Source organism: Kickxella alabastrina (genome assembly GCF_025024165.1).
Source record: "Kickxella alabastrina strain RSA 675 chromosome Unknown BX661scaffold_99, whole genome shotgun sequence".
NCBI lineage: Eukaryota > Fungi > Kickxellomycota > Kickxellomycetes > Kickxellales > Kickxellaceae > Kickxella > Kickxella alabastrina.
Genome location: NW_026251570.1, coordinates 5731 through 17663, shown reverse-complemented (window position 1 = coordinate 17663; position 11933 = coordinate 5731). Strand labels below are relative to the sequence as shown.

At 47.7% G+C, this 11933-nt stretch overlaps 1 protein-coding gene across 1 annotated transcript; it reads left to right on the top strand.

The window, feature by feature from the left end:
* Window positions 1-834: 834 nt before the first annotated feature.
* On the top strand, window positions 835-1454 carry BX661DRAFT_103671 (uncharacterized protein). Its single transcript, XM_051532405.1, has one exon. It carries the CDS (start codon window positions 1046-1048, stop codon window positions 1427-1429), a length of 384 nt encoding a protein of 127 aa, XP_051388454.1. The 5' UTR covers window positions 835-1045; the 3' UTR covers window positions 1430-1454.
* Window positions 1455-11933: the final 10479 nt, after the last annotated feature.

Genomic DNA, 11933 nt, shown 5'->3' with positions numbered 1-11933 from the left:
CTCTTTCATCCGCCGTTGGGTCTGTCGGGTAGCGGGACGCCATGACGTGCATTAGGTACCAGGTGCGGCGGCCGAGTTGCGCGCGGAGTGTTTCGTTGGCCATTTTACCCATTACTACGTGGGTGTCGCCTTGCCAAAGGTTCGAGAGGTTGTTGGCGAGGAGGTTGTGGAACATTCCGCTGTCTTCTTCTGGGGAAGAATCATTGGTGAAGTTGGTGACGCTGCGGTCACGAAAATTGTCCCGGTATTGGTACGTTGTGTAGGTTAGAAGCCCGAGAGAGGCGAATACTAGGAGCGTGAGGAACGACCTTATTTTTAGCATTGTCGAATTTCTCCCTTTTGCTTTTTTTTGTTGCTTTTTTTGCGTGTGTTGTGGAAGAAAAGATAATAAATGAATAAATGAAATTGAAGGAATGAATAAATAAAAGTGCAGTAAATGTTACAGACTGAAAAAGAAAAAATAGAAAAAATAGAAAAAATAGAAAAAGAAAAAAAAGGTAAAGAAAAAGGAAAGGAAGAGGTGCTGACGTTTATTACTTTATGAAAGAGAAACATCACTATTTTCACTACATCCAGGCCTCAAAATCACACCATATTAGCGCTTCTTTGTTTTAATTTTTATTATTACAAATTGTGTGTTTTGCAGATCACAAAGTGACGAATAAGTCCTTTTTTAAAAAAAAACATTTTTTCCTTCTCTTTTTGTCTTTTTAAGGCAATGAAACCGGCCATTCTTTTTTATTTTTATTTTAAAAAGAAAAAACTGGTGTGGAGAAAACCACAGCCATGTTGCTTCATTTTTTTTTCTTCTTTTTTTTTTTTTTTCCTCTTCAATTTCATTTCACTTACCAGGATTCCGGAATAAGCCTTGATTACAATCACCAGTATAAAATTAATCAATCAAACATCTGGCTTTTTTTTCTTGATAAAAAATGAAAGAACAGTGTCAAAATGTATTTTATTTTTCTTCACTATATTTTATTTTATTTTTCTTTCCTTCAATTTATTTATTTTCCTTTAATTTGTTTTATAATAATATCAAACCATGTCCAGCATAGAATCCATCCAAGCGCTCAACATTCTGATGAAACGTGCACCCTCAAAGCGTGTGCGCAAAGAACGTAACAGACAAAACGTCACGGCATTTATCCGGCGCAAAACCCCCACCACAGAGCCATCCACCACCACTGCCATAGAGACATTATCACCAAAAGAACTTACAGTAACCAAAAAACTTTCGGAAAAGGAGCTCCAGCTCGAACGCAATACCAAGACACTCCGCGCCGTTAGCAAATTGGTGACCAAGAAAAACAAGGACTTGCAGAAGGACGTTTTGGAGCTATTGGCCGCGCAGAGGGAGCAGAGAAGAGCCAAGCTGCACAAGAAGAAGCACAGCCTGTCGTATTTTGACTTTGAAGATCAAGAGTGATTTAGCAAGAAATAAAGAAATGTATACACAAATAAAAATAATTATTTACTTAAGCCAGTGGCTCTTCGTTGTCACTCAGGCGGCTCAGATGGAGATACGCATCGGTGCCATAGCCCTCCATGGAGATCAGCTTGAGGTCACCGCCGAAATAACGAGCGTACAGCCTGCTCAGCGGCAAGCCATAGCCAAAGCCGGCCAACGGGGCCTTAAAGTCTGACTGGTCAAACTCGGGGTCCAGCATGGGCGTCTGCGCAGTCGTGTACATGTACGTCCACACCTGCTCCATGGCACTGCGCGGAATACCGCCACCCTCATCCGAAACCTTCACAGTAATGTCCTCGTTGCCCTCGGCGACCACCACCTTGATTTTCGGGTACCGCTCGGCCTCGTCGCCATACAACTCGACGACGGCGCGCAGCGAGTTCTTCAGCAGCTCAAAGATCATATGGTGCAGGTGGCTCGGCACGTACATGAACTCCAGGTCTGTGGGGCAATGAAGCTCGATCTCTGGGACGCTCATAAGCATGTAGTAGTCGCCGCAGATGAAGCGCGCGTTAGCAATGGCCTCCTGCATGACGTCAGCGATCCGCGTGTGTGTGCAGATGACGCCGACGTAGTCGCGGTGCTTCTGCTGCGGCTGGTTCAGCTCGATCTGCTGGCCGATGAGCATCCGGATGCCGATCCGTGACAGGTAGAAGCGGTCGAGGAAGTGCTGCACGTGTGGGTGGATGGTGTGGCTCTTCAGCAGCTGCTTGTACTCGACCACGCCCTGTGCCAGGGCAGTGACAACGGGATCGTGGCGCCGCTTTATTTTCTCCAGGGTCTTGACAAAACTGCGGTTGTACTCGGACACCTCGACGGGCAGTTCGGTGGGTTTGACCTCATAGTGGTAACTACTAAAAATGAACACGATAATTTAGGCATTGGAAGAAGAAGAAGAAGAAGAAGAAGAAGAACAAAAAAAGAAGAAAAAGGGATATTAAAACAGCCTCAAGTTATATTTATAAACTTACCGATGCTGGATCGACGGAATCCAATGTGTAGAAGAGTTACGCGTGGCATTATCCCCGCAAGACGGATTCTGGTGGTTCCCTGGCAAATGCCTCCTCTGTCCGGACGCCTGAACAGTAGCAGCGCGCACGGCCTCTCTTATCCTCTCCGAAACCTTTGGGAAATTAATCAGCTCGTTGAACGAATCAATATACATGCGCTTGACGCGCAACACGCTGGGCATTTGGTTGAGGTTGTCCGGCAGCGTGTCCAACTCGACCACGCGGTGGGCCAGGCGGATGGGCAGCTCGTCATGGAGGAACTGCGCGGCGCGCAGGAGTGTTCCCTGTGAGGGGTTTTGGCCAAACTCGACCATTTGGCGCAGAGAGACGCCGGTTTGCGGGAAGCGCGCAAAGTGTGAGATTTTCGTGGCTAGTTCGTTTGTTATGCCGGACATTGGGTTATGACTGCGCCTGTATAAATAAAATTAAAAAAGAGGAAAGTAATAATGTAGAGTGAATGAAAAGAAAGTAAGGAGGGAGGGAAAAAGAAGGGAAGGGGGGGGAATACGCGACTGGGCCGGGCCTTGCTTTATACTTTTTTGTTTGCTTGCGGCGTTCAGGGCGGAAGTGAGTTTGCCGACTGTGACTTGGGTTTTCCATGTGACTCTCTAAATGCGCCGCAACAAAGGGCAAAAATGGTCAGAGTGCATGCCTTATCGGGCAGCAGCGAGCAGCGGCCAGCGGCAACCGCAGGGGATTTCAGCGGGAGGGGCTTTCGCGTGTGAAAAAAGATAAAGTGGGATGGCGCACAGAAAGGCAGAGATGGGTGCGCAATGATAGATAGATAGGGCTTTTGTCTCCGTTCGCCCAGGAGAGAGGAGAGAGGAGAGAGGAGAGAGGAGAGAGGAGAGGGGAGGAGCCAGAGAGATGGCAGGGCGCACAAAAGAAACGAGAGAGAAAATCACGTGCATCGGCAGATCCTTCCCTCTCTCGTCCAGCGCAGAAAGGGCAGCAGCGGTTCTACGAGCACATGCTCCACAGCTGCGCAGCCAAAGCCCCGGCATCAGCGCTAGCATCAACCCCGACCACAGCCGCGCCCACCTGCTCGCCCACGCACCGCACGGCAGCAACGTTTCCGCCCTCAACCATCGGCTCCACGCCCAAGCCGCGATACACCATCAGCCTAAGCACGTCCTCGGGCTCCCCGACCTCCTCAGCACCCTCAACCTCCTTGGCCTCCAGGCCGCTTATGCGCTCGCCCAGCTCCTGGCGCAATGCTGCCTGGGCCTCGACAGCCAAGCTGAGCGCCTGCTTTTCCAGGTGCATTTCGCGCATGGTCTCGGCGTGGGATTTCGCCTGGCGCTGGGATTTCGCAGAGTCCACGCGGGCGCGCGCGCCTTGGAGCCGGCGAGAGAGCAGCTGGAGGGTCTCCTGCTGCTTGTCAAGCACCTGCTGCCTATGTGCGCGGGTCTGCGCTGTCCTGTCGAGGATTGTTTTGGCTTGGCGCATGTCGGTGCTGTGCTTGAGGCTGGCGTGCGCAGAGTCCATTAGGCTGCGCTGCTCGGTGAGGGCATCAATGTTCATTGGAATAAAAGCGGCTTTTTTTTGTTGCGGAAGGAGGGAAATGAGGAGAAGGCAGAGAAATAAAAGTAAACAGGCAGAAACGAAGGTTGATCCAGAAGGGCTGGGAACGATCTGGTTTTTAGCAAGTCGCAAAAAGGGAGAGAAATTGCAGATTCGTAAATTCGGGGGGTTTTCTTTCATCTTTGAATCCACCCGAGATTGCCCCTGCTTCATTTGCTTTTATTTTTCGCTAACTCAAATCCCCTCTACATTAAATCCCCTCTGCCTCTTTCTGCCTTCAATCAGCCACCCCCTCCCCCCAAGCATGGCGGACGACGACTGGCACACGGTCCCCGAAAAGACGGCCAAGCGCCCCCAGCGCGGCGGCAATCGCAGCGCCAACGCCAACACCAACACCAACACCACCAGCAGCGGCAGCGCAGGCGCCAGCAGCAGCCAGCCCGGGCTCCGCTCCCGCAGCCGGCCCGGCGCCAGGCGCGGCGACGACGCGTCGGCCGCGCCCGCAAGCAGCTGGCGCACGTCCAGGCCGCCCGCCTCGCGCAGCCGCTCGCGCGCGCCACCGGCCCCCGGCGCAGCCCTCGGCCCCGGCCCGGCCTCCGCAGCACCCGCGGCGCCAGGGTTCCGCCTGGAGACCGCCAACAAGTTCCAGGTGCACGTGGGCAAGGGCAGCCGCGCGCGGCGCAACGACGAGCTGCGCGAGTTCTTCGAGACGCGCGACGACGACTCGCAGGAGGAGGAGGCGTTCGACGCGATCGACGACGCCGACCTTGACGTGTCGGCCTACGAGTCCGAGGACTCGCAGGACGAGGCGACGCACTTCGACCCCGTGCCGCTGGCCCTGCACTGCTCCCTGTGCGCCGGCCGCCCGGCGCTGGGCAGCCAGCCCGAGGCCGCCCGCCACCTGCGCGACGCCCACCGCGTGGTCTTCCGCCAGCTCAACCACATGTCGCTGATGCTGCAGCCGTACATCGACGCGTGGGCGGACGCGCCGGCGCTTTTGGAGGCCGTGGCGCCGCGCGACGACGGCGTGCGCGTCGTCGGGCCGGACGCCTGCGAGGCCGACAAGCTGATCCGCGACCGCGTCCAGCGCGCGTCGCTCGACTCGGTGCTGGCCGCGCAGGCGGCCGAGCGGCAGGGCGTGGCGCAGCGGCCGCGCAAGTGCCTGTTCTGCAAGCACACGGGCGACACGCGCCAGGACGTCTTCCGCCACGCGTACCGCGAGCACAACTTCAACATCGGGCTGGCCGACAACCTGGTCGACGTCGAGGCCTTCCTGGCCATCCTCGAGCGCAAGCTGGCCGCGCTGCAGTGCCTGTACTGCGAAAAGACCTTTACGTCGCCGGCCGTGCTGCGCAAGCACATGCGCAAGAAGAAGCACTTCAAGATCAGCGCGCACAACCGCCTGTACGACCGCTTCTACGTCATCAACTACGCCGAGCCCGGCAAGTCGTGGGAGGCGCTGGAGAAGGAGGGCGAGGCCGACTCGGACGTCGAGGGCGGCGACCGCAAGGACGACTCGTGGGCCGACTGGGACGACAACGCCGACGTGCCCGCGCGCGCGCTGTTCGGGGCCCAGGTGTGCGCGTCGGCCGAGGAGTGCTGGGCGCTGATGCGCGGGGAGTTCCAGCTCGACATCCGCAGGATCCGCAAGGACGCGGGCCTGGACTTTTACCGCACGGTCTCGCTGATCAACCACATCCGCAGGACGGCCGCCCGGAACACGTGCTACGCCTGCTCGGCGGCCTTCGATGACCAGCCGGGCTTGGTCGCGCATGCGCGTGGGGTGGATGCCGCGCACTGGCGGGTGGCCGTGCCCGAGGAGGGTGCGGCTGCGTGGGACGACAAGGCGTCGCTGAGGCCCGTGCTTGAGAACGACCCGCTGCTGACGTCGTTTGACGACGACGAGGATGGCGACGAGGAGGCGGACGAGGATGCGTCGGGGCGGCGTCTGGAGGCGAGCAAGCGTGCCTTGCGCGAAGGGCTTGACCATATGGCGCTGGACAGCACAAGGAGCAAGGGCGAATGAGAAGGCTGCGCTGGCTACGGAACTCCTCGCTTTCCCCCCTTCTTTTCTTCCCTTTCCCCTTTGATAGACTGGCGAATTGCTTTTGCGCTTTAATTCCGAAGCCAGCCGCGCCGCCCACTTGGCTTCTTCATTCGGTTTCCCGTCCAGGAGGGCGGGGCCAAGAAATGCCATTCTCCTTTTCAAACATCGTTCTGTGCGGGCTGTGATTGGCTATATTCTGCGAATGTCTTTTTTGTTCAGCTGGCCCGATATCCGCCGCCTGCTTTATTATTTTGTCTTTCTTTGAAGCCTTCGGTCTTGGTTTTTTTCAGTCTCGGTAATAGAAATAATTTCATTTTTTTTGGGGGAGGGGATGATTGAAGCGGCACCGAAATAGAATCGATAGGGGAAATTTTGGATAGGGTCATAAACAAATGCAACAACTATGCCACTTCGATGCCACTTCGATGCCACTTCGATGCCACTTCAATGCCACTTCAATGCGTTTTTTTGTTTTTTTTTGCTCAATATGTAACACAAAAAAGGCCTCGCTTCCAAACAGATAAAAACACTTAAATCCGCGCAAATCTCAAATACCTTGTACAAGAAATTAAAGGAAAGATAAAAAATTCTGAGGAAGAAGGGGGTTAAATGGAGAGAAAGGAAGGGGAGTAGTGGTGCTTGTGCTTGGTTTTATCTGCACATCTCTTTCTCTCTCTCGCTCTCTTGCTCTCTCGCTCTCTCGCTCTCTTGCTCTCTCGCTCTCTCGCTCCCTCTTTCTCTTTCTCTTTCTTCTCACATTCACCTTTCTTTTTTACCTACATATTTTTTTACAACCATGAAGTGCTCAGATATCAGCAGCAGACAGCAGCAGCTGCTCTTCCAGTGCTACTGCAAGACCGTATACAACACCAATTTCTACAAGTACGTCGCCGAGGAGAACAAACTGACTTGCACGAGGAACGATAAGGACAACTATTTCGCTGATACCGAGGAGGTCTGCGCCAACTACGACCAGTACACGAACTGCCCCGGTGTCAACATCTCCGCTGCCGCCTCCTCCCACATGTCTGTCACCAAGGTTGCCCTTGTTGCCCTGGCCCTGTCGTCTCTTCTTTTCATGTAGATTCTTGAAATGAACAAACTCGGTTTATTAAGCAAAAATAAAAATAAATAAATTTAATATCGAAAATGAATAAATAAATTTATCGCCTATTCGCCCATTGTTGCAAACACAGAAAACGGCCGGTTGGTCCACGACACCTGGTTGCGGATAAACGTCGAATTGCGATCAATGAAATCCTTTGGCGACACCAAAACAGCAAAGTCACTCATAACTTTATTTCTCCACTTCCGCACCGAAAAATACCTCATCGGCCACCCGACCAGGCAAGCACAGGTAATGACGCACAGGAAATTGGTAACCGGATGTCTCCAAATTTGCGCAGCCCTCCCATGCGACCTCACAACAATCCGATCATTATCCATCGGAAACGACACCGTCACCGTATGTGGATACCCGGTGCTCTTAACAAACGCCACCATTTCCCTGCGAACCAGTTCGTAGTCCCAAATCGCCTTCTTCTGCACCTTGATTTCCTTCAAAAAATTATCCGTCCGGACATAGTCCGCCAGAACGCCCTGCAAATCCACAGGCTCCCCGTCACTTCCACGTGCAGTATACAGGGTGCCTCGCTCATGTATATACGATGTCAATTCCAAAGAAAATTGGAAATCAACGATGCTCTCTTGCTGTGTATGTGATTCTCGCCGTGTTTGTCCATTTTCCCCTGTGCTAAAGTTCTCCACCACTTTGTTCTCCGTGTGCGTGCCCTTGACCTCAATGTTGACGCGCGGGCGCTCATTGCACTCGCTGATAAACCGCAGTAGAGCCGCTGGGTCTGTGTTCAGCCACTGGTCTGACGACGAGTACCCCTTGGAGGATCTCTTGTACTCGAGGGATGCAAAGAAATCGCGCGATGATAGTGAGGTGACTTGCGCTGGATGGTGACCGGGGGATGTGTTTGCTGGGTGGATATGTTGGTAGCCGATAAGTGGCTCGACTTCGTTTGCTGCTGCTGCAGACGAGGGTAGTGGTTGTGCGGTGTCGTGAGTAAGTGTGTCGGGGAGGGCGGTGTATTGAGGAAAGGAGGAGGGTGATGGTTGGTTGTTAATGTGCTCAGCTTGAATGTCTAGAGCAACATCGTCGTAAGACGGCGGAGGAAGCTGCAGCGCAGACGCTTCGGCCAGACTTGGGGAAAGAGGTTGCTGCTGCTGAGTCGTGTTTTTTTCTGGAGCGCGCATTCGAAATGTAAATGTTGAGATAGTGCGGAAAAAAATAAAATAAAAAGGATTGATGAGAAAAAATTGAATAAAAAGGAAACATACCACATGTTCCCATCCCTCCTTTTTTATTTATATATTTTACCTCTTGCTGTTTTTTTGTTATAAATTTGCAAGTAGAAGGATAAACATCAAAAATGCACCATTGCCTTGGCATTTTTTAAATGTTTTTTTAGCACATGACGCCTACTTGTGCATGATTCACCCTTTTGATCTAATTGCTTGATCAATTTGTTGGCAGCATTACTTTCGGGAATTTGGTATTGCTGTCCTCCAGCGAACAAATTTTCAAATGGTTCATCAGGATGATTGCCAAGGGCTTTTTGATGGGCTTGAAAATGTACACAGGTTTTTTGTTTACCAATATCATTGGCCTTTTTAGCATAGCCGATTATTATTAAGCTGGTCATACTGTTATACTCTGGATTTCCATAGACGCTGCTCACAGGATCTTTGACAATGAATATGCTAAAAAAAAGTGCGTGAGGAATGTCATATTTGACAAACATGCTGTCTCGCCCTTACATCTAGTCTTGGAGAACTTGCTGCGAGCGCCAACTTGGGCAAATGGCTCGATAACACTGTACTGCTTTTCTTCTCTGTGAATGCCAGTTTTTCACTTTCATCCGTCAAATGTGCAATTTTGAATACAAAAATTGGCACAAAAGTCAGTAAAAGGGGTTTTATTTTTCAAGTTTCAAATTATGTACGAAATTTTTTATTATATATACAAAAGCGCTGATCCTAGCAATAAACCGAGCACCATGGAAAAAAGGAATGAAAAAGTTGACGATGGACTGAATGTGTAGCCCAGAGTCGCATTGGCAAGTGTGTCAAAATGCTCAGCAGCTCAAAATTAATAAAGAAACACGTAATGAGTATAATTTAGTGGCTGTTATATAGTGCCAAAATATTGCTTTTATTTTTATTTTTCACGCTTCCTAGATCCTTACCTCCCTACCTCTACTATGCCTTTATATTGTCTGTTTTTTTCATGATTTGCATCTACAGCATTGCAAGCTGATCAGACTTGTAATAAGCTGTGTTGCCATGTAGTTAAGAAATTTAACAAAACCCCAAAAATATTTACAATGTTTCAAGATCCATGGACACATCGTTTTTTTTGGTATTTGTTTTATACCTATTTTTTTGAACAATTTTCTATTCTGATCTGTTGTGTTTGTTCTGTTTTATTGATTAGGCAATATATTTGTAAGGAGGGCGGATGGGAGCAAAGGGGTAAGTGTGTGATAAGAAGACAAAGTGTGAAGAGGAGGGGCTGGTTGAATTACAAAAGAAGATATGACGCGGAAAGCCTTTGTGGGTTTGTTCAAACATTTCCTGGCGTATGTTGTATTTTAAAAGTGAAAATGCAAAAATGTGAACCGTAGATTTTGCAAATGAAAGGTTTATAAAAAAACTGAAAGTAAATGGTATCCGCGGTTGCTGGCGGTATATCACGTATAGGGGACATGGTGTGGAAAGTGTAATTGATAAATATTGTTGTAAAAAAATTGTGGTGAGGATGAGGAACTAAAAAATGTCTTGGGAAGTGAAGGCTCTATTTATATGAAATGTGACGTTCAAATGGATGGGCAAGGAAGAAAACTAGAATAGGCTTACCATTTGGAAAATATATGGAAAATGCAAAAGACAGTGTTCATTGTTGTTGTTTGCCAGCATGGAATATATTCTGCACTTTTTTGCACCAATAGGCTTGTTTCTGGTGACAAAAAACACCCCAAACTGCCAAAAATAGAGGCAAAATATATTATCTAGAGTTTGAAGAACGAATCCCTGTCAACATTGCATTGTTTGTGCCGTGAAATAAAGTGAAAATGACTTTTTCGTTTGCAAAAGAAATACAAACATGTGGTTGGCCAACTTTTGCAAGTCAAACAATAAAATAATATATCTCTTTGGCGAGGTTTGTCCCAAAAATTGGAATGTACATTTAGTCAACCCGGGTAAGAGGTTCGATTTGAAACATAAACAATTGATGTTTGAACAGACAATTAATAAACCTTCCAATGAACAAGCACATTGTTCCATGACAGAGAAAATAAGAAGTAAGCATGTGTAATAAATGTGCTGTTTGCTTGTTTAAGAAAAATAATACATTATTATTTACCAATTCTGGCTTTCATTGCAAGAAAACAAGAAACTAAACATTAGATGTCATGCATCTTTTGTTTGTAATCAGTTGTTTTCTGTCAGAGTTATACAGAATGTACTGTTTTGAGCAAATAAATACGACAGCACATGTAAAGCTGATCCGCAAGATAAGAGATTTGCTGCTGCTTGTTTTTGAGTTTGGGCAATTGATTTGATTGTTGTGATTTTCAGAGACCAGCCCAAAAATAGTTATAATGTGATTGTTACGCGGTTACATGGATTCTACAATTACAAAATAGAAAATATTTTAAATGCATTGTACAGTTGAAGGTTCTGTTTGGTTCCAAAATATACGCTTATAATCGTAATAGTTTTGCTTATTATCTATTGATCCAAAATATTTTCAAAATTGATTACCAAATCATGTTTTATTGCATAGAATGTAGAGGCTGAGGCCGTTTTCCACTTGCCAAATTAACAACTCTATTTTTTATTGTCTAAATATTCAAGTATGGAGCGCCAATTCGCATACACAGATTTTTCAACATTTAAAGATTATACCAAACATTATTTAATCGCAACCAAATACCAAATATTCCAATAATAGACAATTGGGTCGAACAGTTAAAGTCTGGGGAACAGTAAGTAAATGGTTGCTCGGCCTTTTATGTAATTAAAAATATGACCGATAGATTGAAACATTTTGTTTTGTTGCGCTGATTTCTCATTTTAATCGGTTATTTGATTGCATGAGATCCTCACTCCAAACTTGCTTATACGGACCATTTTATTTTTATTTTTGTTAATTCACTCATTAAAAATGAGATTTATGGACTGTTTGCGAATGGTTTTCTAACTCTCCCTACAAATTCGGCTATTTTTATTTTGCTGATCGTCTGTATTGCTGTGGTTTTTATGTCCAGTGTAAAAAAATGTTTACCAAATTTCTTTTTCTTCTTGTGTTTAGACTAATGCTTTTCTCTTATCCTTTTTAGTATTTTATTTTATTTTTTATGTTAGCTTCCTCAATTAAATTACTTTAACACTTTTTTTGGCTTAATTACTATGCAGCTCAAGTCTGTTTTCCTCCAGGCACTTCTCGTCAGCTTGGCAATTTTTTCCTCTTCTAATGCTACTACTATTGACTGGGATAGTCAGTGTGTGCAAGATAGTGTTAGAAGAGTTTGGCCAGTTCTCCGTATAAATATGTTTACTAATATGCAAGCTATCAAAACCTATGCTGGCAATGAAGCATTTACAAAAGTAATTAATTTACTTGGCGGACCTTATTTTCCTATTTTGCCTAACCTCGTTATTTTTAACCAAGTCATTGCAATTACTGGAACTGATTATATGAAGTTAATCATTTCCTACCATGTTGTTGTTGCTGCAGATAATAATAAGTGCAATCCTTATTTCTCAGAAGTTGGTTCAGCAGAGATTAACACCATGACTAAAAGCTCGG

Coding starts and splice junctions, on each gene's coding strand:
- BX661DRAFT_103671 (XM_051532405.1), top strand. CDS start 1,046: ATGTCCAGCATAGAATCCATCCAAGCGCTCAACATTCTGATGAAACGT.